The sequence below is a fragment of the Arvicola amphibius genome, chromosome 9, assembly GCF_903992535.2.
Source record: "Arvicola amphibius chromosome 9, mArvAmp1.2, whole genome shotgun sequence".
Classification (NCBI taxonomy): domain Eukaryota; kingdom Metazoa; phylum Chordata; class Mammalia; order Rodentia; family Cricetidae; genus Arvicola; species Arvicola amphibius.
Genome location: NC_052055.2, coordinates 123,348,016 through 123,357,236, shown reverse-complemented (window position 1 = coordinate 123,357,236; position 9,221 = coordinate 123,348,016). Strand labels below are relative to the sequence as shown.

The 9,221-nt window shown below is 47.2% G+C and overlaps 1 protein-coding gene across 1 annotated transcript; it reads right to left on the bottom strand.

Moving 5' to 3' along the window:
- Window positions 1-4,320: 4,320 nt before the first annotated feature.
- Window positions 4,321-9,221, bottom strand: LOC119822584 (HLA class II histocompatibility antigen, DO beta chain). Its single transcript, XM_038342027.1, has 6 exons — window positions 9,066-9,221; window positions 6,986-7,255; window positions 6,292-6,573; window positions 5,164-5,274; window positions 4,850-4,878; window positions 4,321-4,685 (listed from the first exon to the last, which is right to left on the bottom strand). The coding sequence occupies exons 1-6, from the start codon at window positions 9,154-9,156 to the stop codon at window positions 4,653-4,655; spliced, it is 816 nt and encodes a 271-aa protein (XP_038197955.1). The 5' UTR covers window positions 9,157-9,221; the 3' UTR covers window positions 4,321-4,652.

Sequence of the window (9,221 nt, the reverse complement as noted above, 5' to 3'; positions counted from 1 at the left end):
CCCCTAGAAGCTGCTTCTGATCTCAGTTCAAATTCATGATAACTGGGAGCCAGAATGTTTCAAATTCCTTTACTCTTATAGCTGAACTCCACTAGCTGACATAAAGCTTCAAAAGAGCTTTAGATTAGACCAGAGGCCTTGCTAATGGTTTTTAAGATAAATATTCCCAATCTTAACTAGTTCACAATAACAAACAACTGTACTCTCTGGCTAAGTTGCAAATACAAAAAAAAAGCTCAATTATTGCTAGCTGCAAATGATTAAGTCCTTGCACACATTGCTAACCTAAATTTGTGAAAACCAATTCTGACTAATCAAGGCTAAGAAAATGATTTGACTCTGTAGCCCAAAAGAGGGCTGCAGGTGTTCTTGGATAATTAGAAATTACACACAGGCAGAAAACAGACTTTAGTTTTAGGTGTTATGGGCATAGTATCGTGGAAAGTTTGGCTGGGCTGATATTAAAATATATACAGTAACCTGGGCCTGTACTAGAAAATCTATGGCACCTCCCATCTCCCCTGTATCTCAATGCCCTGGGACTCACAGTCTCCAGGGCACCTCAGAGATCCAAAGTAAAAATGAAATTTACAACTTCTGATTCCAGAGTGTTAGTGAAAAATGTTTATAGCCGTGGGTTCCATAATAATTCAGCTAATAATGGAACGCAGCCCTTCTGTGGGCCCTGGACTGGCTGAGAGCGTCTGTTGGGCTATGTTGGCTGTAAAAAGGCATGAGGGGCAGAACAACAACATAGTACAACACGAGAGAGAACAGCGGGATGAGAACAACATGAACAGAGTGTGTGAGCGTTCTTCCCTCCCTAACCCTCAGACAGAAAAGTCCTAGCTTCCCCGCGCTGTGTGTGGATTCCCTTTGAGTCCTGAGTACTGCCTTGGAGACTGGACCTCTGAGGCAGTGATAATATTCACACTCATATTCTGCAGGGTTAATTAAGGTTGGGGAGAAAGTTTTTAAAAAAAAAATTACTGGAATTTCTGTTTCCATCGCCACCTAGTGGTTACAAAGGACACTAAGGGAGGAAGATCCCAAATTCAAGGACAACCTGGGCTTTAAAATGAGTTCAAGGCCACTGCAGCGGACTTAGTGAGACCCTGTTCAAAATTTAAGTCAAATAAAAAGTCCAAGGGGGCTCGGGATGGAGCTCAGGGGGAAGTGCAGCAGCCACACGGTCCCTGGCTTCACTCTCTAGCACTGAGGAGAAACATGCAGGAAATTGTACTGGTACAGTTTGGTTGATTTTGTCAACTAATTCCAGGAGTTAAATATTTAGACGTAAGTCTAACAGAGCACCCACAATTGTGCATGGTGAAAACTACACACCAATTCAATAAGTCAAAGGGGGCTGGAAAGTTGGCTCCGTGGTTAAGAACACTGGCTGCTCTTCCAGAGGACCCAGGTTCAGTTCCAGCACCCACAGGTGGCTCCCAACTATAACTCCAGTTCCAGGGCACTGACGCCCTCTTCTGGCCTCCACAGACACTGCACCCACATGCAGGCAAAACATTCACACGCAAAATAATCTAATCAATTAAAACATGACAATGAATGAAGAAACATACTGTTTATGAGCTAGAAGAGCTAGCACAGAAAAGACAGGCACGGTCTTCAAACCCATCACCATCTTTGCAAACATAGAACAAGGCAAGAAATTGGAACAGCTAAAACTGTCTTGAAAAGAATAAAAAGGCTTGAAATTCCTCTGCCAATGTCAAGACTTACACAGCTGCAGGAATGAAGATGTGTGTCACTGGCGAAGGAACAGGACCACATCAACAGAGCAGAGTAAAAACCCAGATGAAGGCCAACTCAGTATTTCCAAGTAAATTTTTAGCATTTTGGTTTTTGGTTTTTAGTGCATTTAGTGTGTGTGCGTGTGCGTATGTGGATGTGTGTGAGTATTTATGTGTGTGTAGGTGTGCATATGTGTACATATGTGTTATGTCTGTGTGTATGTTGTATGTGTGTGGGGATGCATGTGTATCTGTACGTGTGTGTGCATTCATGCACGTGTATGTGTGTATATGTATATGCATGTGTATGCATGTGTGTATGTGTGTATGTGTGTATGCATGTGTATGCGTGTGTGTATGCATGTGTGTGTGTGTGTGTGTGTGTGTGTGTGTGTGTGTGTAGTGCATGAATGCCACCATGCTGTATCAGAGGTCAGAAGACCACTGTGGGAATTAGTTCTCCTTCTACTCTTTGGTTTTCTGGGAATCAAACTCAGTTGCCAGGTTTGGCAGCAACATCTTTACCCACTCAGCCATCCTGCGGCCCCTAAACAATTTTTGATGAAAATGTGAAAAGTTATAGAGAAGGCAGAGTTTTCAACACACGGTGCTGAAGGAATTAAACACCCATAGAAAAAAGAAGGACTGTGACTGGTGGCACACGCTGGTAAACCTACCATATTGGGAGGTGGAAACAGGAAGGTCAGGAATTCAGGACCAGCTTCAGCTACACAGCGATGCTGAGGCCAGCCTGGGACAGCTGAGATTTTGTCTAAAAAATAAAAACTACAGGCAAACAGCTTTGCATTTTATATTTAGAAACTACCTTAGAATGATTATAGACTAAAATAGAAAACATAAAATTATAAGACTTTCAGAGGAAAAGTCGTCAGGCAGGAATACCCAAAGGGGAAAGTTCATGAGAGAAAGAACCAAAGCTGAACCAGGAAGGAGTAGAAAGAAGAACGGAAGTGAAGGTGGGAACAGCCCGGCTTCTCCTGTGCAGAGCCGGCATCTTCCGGGCTCTGCAGCAGCACACAGGAGGCTGCACACTGTCCCCAGAAAAGGCAGGGGAAACAGTTTTATGTTAAACATAAGAAATTGAACATGGCTCAGGCTTTATGTACTTCAAACAGTTCATGCTCTTTATTGACAATGTAGAGCAAACGCTGAGACCCTTAAGATAGAAAAATATTCCCTCTGGTACTTGAAAAAGCACTAGAAAAATTTCCCACCAACTAAACTATAATTGATTTTAAAGCAAGCTAAAAGTCATTAGAAAGTGTCTACATGCCCTAGATCAAGCCATCCGAAATCCCGAATGGATGGAAGGGACTCACAAGTCCCACCCTTAGCTGAGGAGCTGCTGCAGGCAGTTGACGGCTGCTGGGGAGGGAGAGTCCATGTTCTTCAAGGGTGCAGCCCCTGACAGGCCACCCACACTCAGCAGGTGGACCTGCTCCCGTGTGCATCCAGGAGGAGCTAAGCTGACTCAGCGGATTAAAGCAATAAAAGCATATGAAAATGAGAGGCAAATGTGATGGGGGAGGAGAAATTGGAAGTGAGGGGATGGGCTGGAATTGAGGGAAACAAATAATAGACATGTATGAAATTTGCAATAATTAATGAGGAATGGTTTCTGTTAAAACTAAATGATGGTCGATTGAAGGGAGCGAGCTGTTCCGCTCACAACTCAAGCCATTTATACAGCTGCCTTCCCACCTGCATAGAACAGAAACACTCCCAATTTTGTCAAATTGAAAAACAATTACACAGGTGTCGGTAGCCAAGCCAGTGGACTTCATTACTCCACTAAGATCTCTACTGAGTGAAACTAGTTCTTTGGTTTAGAAGCACAGAGCACTGAACACAATGGCTGCTCTGGTGCAGGCTGAATCAGTGCCAGACACACACAGTTTACCATCATAGAGTTGGAACTTCTAGTGCAAATAACCAGGAATAGAGGCAACGATACACAATAAATAGATGAAGAAAGAATCCTAGAATTGAACGTCACAATTTATCAATCAGCGATAAGTTAACAGAACTGGGCAGTTAGCATCAATGGTTATGGTAACATCTTGAAAAGAGAAACAGGATAAAATGTGACTCCAGATAAAGATGTTGCCCTCTATAGAAGCCAAAAGGACCAAACCAGAGTCTGACCCCTGCCTCTGCATCAGGTGCTGACTTACAGAAAACATAAAGGGCAAAGGAGTGTGTTAGATGAGCCATGAGTGTGCAAGGAACAAACTCCAAGTGTGGGAACCTCTTCATAGGTGGCTCAGGCTTCTCAACAAATTTAATCCTAACAGAAAGAAGGGATAAAATAAAACATCTGGAGGTCTAAGACACAAGAAAGCAAAGGAGTGTGGTACTCAGATGTACACTTGGCTGCAGAGGCTGTTAAATAACCCCATGTGTTATTTATGTGTGTCCCAGAAGGGGTTTATTGGCCAAGGCAGATGATGAGTTCCTCAGAGACTGCCAAGGTCTGTGTCTTGCTGAGTTGGTAATTACAAGGGTTTTGTCTTAAATAAGTAACTGAATTATACATTCACTACAGTTATCTATGCCTGTTTTATTTTACAATGCAAGGGATTTTAAAGTGAACGTCTGGAAGACTGGAAGCTATGGCTGGAAGACAGAAAGACTGGGGTCCCCACTCACAGGGGTAGAGTCAGACCACAGAGACTAAACAACTCGGGACAGGAATGAATTAGGTCCTAAGGGAATCTCTGGACAGTGTCCTGGAAATGGGGACTGCTGAGTGCAGACAGGAGGGAGAAGGACCGAAGGGGAAGAAGATACACGCCGCATCTCTGACTCTTTACCCACCCCAGGGTCCTGGATTTCAACATTCCTTCAAGCTCTGGGGGAGAAGCGTCCATTAGGATCTTACTGGAGATGAGGTAGAGAAGCTCTTGAGACCTGCAGAAACAATGGGAGGGGCTCAGGGGCTTCCCACCCTCCCATCCCAGAGGCTCCGGAGACAACCACCCAGCCAGAGGCCTCCTTCATTCCATGATGTCTCACTGTGGCCAGAGAACCAGGCAATGATCTGTCAGTCAAAGACAAGGAACAGGAGCGCTTACCTCATTGCCTGACCAGGTCTGCATGGATGCTGGAAAGAGAGAATGGGATCCCCAGTCAGGATCAAAAATGATTTTCCTAAACGGGTGGCCTGCAATGCCACTGTCTCTGCCTACCCCTTGGGGTTGCAATACCAACACTCCTCTCTGCTTCACACACACACACACACACACACACACACACACACACACACGGCTCCCCTGGCCTTACAAAGCACTGTCACAGTGATGCCCGAGCACAACCAGAATTCTCTCACTCGGATCTGCACAGTAACGGAAGTACAGGGCACGCAGAAAGGTCCTCACAGGTGTGCTACCTTTGCGAGCCTTGACGTGGATAACAACCCCCACCAGGAGGACGATTAGCCCAATCAGGAACGCTGCACCTCCGCTCAGTATCTTTTTCCACGAATATTCAGACTGAGCCACTGTGGGAAACAAGATTTAAAGTCAAGGTAATGTTCAGGGCTCCCAATACTGGATGAAACAACTTTGTATTGTTGTTGCTGTTGTTTTTTTTTTTTGTTTTGTTTTGTTTTGCTTTTAGAGACAGCATTTCTCTGTGTAGCTCTGGCTGCCCTAGAACTCACTCTGTAGACTAGGCTGGCCTCGAACTCAGAGACCCTCCTGCCTTTGCCTCCTGAGTGCTGAGATTTAACACCATGATTCACCACTGCTGAACATAACTTTTTAAAACCCCAAAGCCTATACTGAACCCCATCCAGTACTGCTCAGGGAAGTATTAAGTCTAAAACTGGAGTTGCTTCCCATTTGTCATTGATTCTCTCTCTCTCTCTCTCTCTCTCTCTCTCTCTCTCTCTCTCTCTCTCTCCCTCCCTCTCTCTCTGTGTGTGTGTGTGCATGTGTGTGTGCACGTGTGTGTGTGTGCACGTGTGTGTGTGTGTGTGCACGTGTGTGTGTGTGTGCGTGAACCAGAGGTCAACCTCAGGTCTCCTCCTCAGCTGCCATCCACCTTTGCTGATGCTGCTGTAGTTGTTTTTGCATTGGGTCCCTCATTGGCCTGGGACTCACTAGGCAGGCGAGGCTGGGAGCCCATGAGCCCCAGAGTCCGCCTGTCTCCACCTCCCTGGCCCTGGGACTACAAGCAGGCACCAGAGCTCCTAGAGATCAACCTCAGGTCCTCAAGCTCGCATGACAAGCACTTTACCAACTGAGCCACTTCTCCAGCCCTGTCCCTGACTTAGAGACCATGACAGTGTCCCTAACAACAAAGGCAAAGCATGATAAAGGATCCTAGGTCCCAGGGTTAGAGACAAGTGCTGAGTTAAGAGCCTCCTTGTCTCTCGGACACTCTGAGGATGGATGTCTGCCATGTTCTCTCCCACCCCGACCCTAAAATTCACAGATCAAGATGAACACAGAAGTGAAACCAGCCCTACCAGTCAAGCCCCAGAAATACAGAAAAAGGACTAAATAAAGCTCACCCCACTCCACAGAAACAGGGCTCTGGAGGCTGGGGTGCTCCACGAGGCAGCTGTAGACGTCACCAAGCTCCGGGGTCATTTCCAGCGTCAAGGTCATCTGGAAGGTCCAGTCTCCGTTCCTAACAAGGCCAGTGGACATGACCCCAGACCTCTGCTCCTGTCCGTTCCGGAACCACCTAACACTTATGTCCCCGGGATAGAAGCCTGTCACGGAGCAGAGCAGCAGGTTGTGTTGCTGCAGCAGCGGGGTCCTCTCTGGGCTCACTGTCACCTCCGGTGGCACTAGCGGGAGAGAAGAAAGGGCACACAAGGACAAGAGCTTCTATAGGGGCTGTGATCACTCTTGATCCATGTCCCAGGCGAGTTAAGTAGAAGCTGGAAGTGCAAGAAAAGTTGACAAGATGACTCAGCAAATAAGAGAGCCAGCCACTAAGGCTGAGGACCGGAGTCCAGTCTCTAGGACCCACACAATGGAAGGAGAGAACAAGCTGCCTCAAGATGTCCCCTGACTGCCATAGGTGCACTGTGGCATTCATGGAACACACACACATGCACTCACACACACGCACACAAACAAACAATAAATGAATGAATGAATGAATGAATGAATAAATAAATGTGCTTTAAAACAGTTTAAGTGCCTCTCATAAGAAAGGTTCCCATGGAGCCCCCCACTAGCCCAGCCCTCACTCACCATTCCTCCCCACTGTGAAGGGGGCCCCCAGCTTGTAGTTCTGCCTGCAGACCATGTTCACAGATGCTCTGCTCTGCTCCACGAGGTCCCAGCGTTTGTTCCACTGCTCAGCATCAGGCTCCCCCAGCTCCGTCAGCGCCACAAACATCCCCAGGTCACTATCGAAATGTAAATACTCCTCCAGGTTGAAGATGAACCTGACCACGAAGCGCACCTTGTCTGTCCCGTTGGTGAAGTAACAGTCCGCCTTCGCCTGAATCACAAAATCCTCTGGAAACCACAGAAGGGTTAGGAACCAGCTGCAGCTCTGGAAAGCCTTGCCTGCTGCACCAGTTCAGTTCCGGGAAAGCCTGTGCCTGATATACCAAGTCAGAGGGTGCAGATTTGAGAGTCATTTTGACTGCACCATGCCCAAAAGCATAACGTTAAGAGATGACAACACCAAATGTCTTCAATTCTCAATGATATTTATTAGAAATGTGAAATCTACAGGGAGAACAATTCTCAGCAGTGAGTCCTCCCCTGTCTAACATGTGGGTCCTGAAGATTGGACTCAGGTTGTCAGGGCTGACAGCATGCGGCTTTACCAACTGAGCCATCTTGAACACATTTTAAATTTCTGGTCACTACGCTCATGTTAAAAACATACTTGGAATGGTATTCATGGAGAGGAAAGAGGAGAAGGGAAGCAGGAAGAAGAGAAAGACTCCTTGTAATGACGGCGCGCTGTGACTCAGCTCTGCACACTGGATAGTGATACAGCAGGCAGGGCACGGGAGAGCTCCACGAATCGGCTCTGAGCTACGACTCGAAGGATAACAGCTGTTGTGCTGGATCTGTGGTCTGCTCACTGCTGAGCTCAGCAGTCTCCTCCAGGGAGGCCCCGCCTCCTCCATGGAGGCCCAGACTCCTCCAGGGAGGCCCCGCCTCCTCCAGAAAGGCCCCGCCTCCTCCAGGGAGCCCTAGTCTCCTCCAAGAAGCCTCAGCCTCCTCCAGGGAGGCTCAGCCTCCACCGAGAATGACCTGAATGGCCGACCAGGCTCCTCTGTCTTGGTCACTGAGTTCAGGTGACCTGCCATCCTCCAGTCCCTCAGCATTTCTCCCTTTCTCCAGTCCCTCGTACAAGCCAAAGAAGGAAAAATATGTAGATTATTTTCATCCTTTAAAATCTATGCTGAAGCCAGGCAGTGGTGGCACCTTTAGTCCCAGCTCTTGGGAGGCAGAGGGAGGAGGATCTGTGAGTTCGAGGCCAGCCTGTCTACAGAGTGAGTTCCAATACAGCCAGAGCTGTTACACAGGAACCCCTGTCTAAGAAACAAACAAGCAGAAACAAAAACAAAACAAAAAAGCAACTCTATGATTTTTTTTTCGTTTGTCAAATAGACATGGTGAACTCAGATCGGGTTTTTTTGTTTTTGTTTTGTTTTGTTTTGTTTTTCTCAGAGAAGACATGCTCCCCCCCCGCCCTTGTTCCTCTTCTGTATTGGTTGAGACCCTGACATTAAAGGGAAATCTTTTCTTAGCACATCACATCCTGTTTTCTGCTCATAACCCCACATGGTCCAACAACGTTCATGTTTGCACAGCCTGTCTCCCAGGCTAAAAAACAAACTGCACACAGTAACCTAAGACCAAAGATAATCAGCATATTCGACTTCTCTCTTACACCTCAGAACTGTCAGTACAGTGCTGAACACTTACATGGGGTTTAATAGAGGACAGAAGAGGTTTTCTCCAGTTTCCCAGATAAACAGAAAGTCAGAACAGCGTGGACTCTTATTTAGGAAACTCAGTGGTTCTCAGACTCCGGCTTTCATGGTTCTGGGGTCTGGTATTGATGCATACGGAACCCAATAAGGACAAATGTCTCCTTCTTCCCTCCTACCGCCCCTGGCGTCTATGACTCGGGTACTTACGGGAATCCCTTTCCAGGCAGCTAGGGCGTGAGGGCTTCCTGGTCAGCGGGAGGACGGCTGCTCTTTCAGTGAGAGCCACTCTGTCCTGAGACTTTGCTCTATGGGGGAGAGTAACCCCCACACCAATTCCAACAAACACACCCAGACACAATCTCCGTTCTTACCTGGGGAGTCTCTGCCTTCAGACATGAAGGAAGCCAGCCTCATGATGCTCACTAGGAGAGCCACCACCCAGAGGGACCTCCCAGCACCCATTCTGGGGGGAGAGGGGACAAGGAGACAGTAAAGAGGCTGGTGAGCCTCTTTAGAATGGGGCTGTC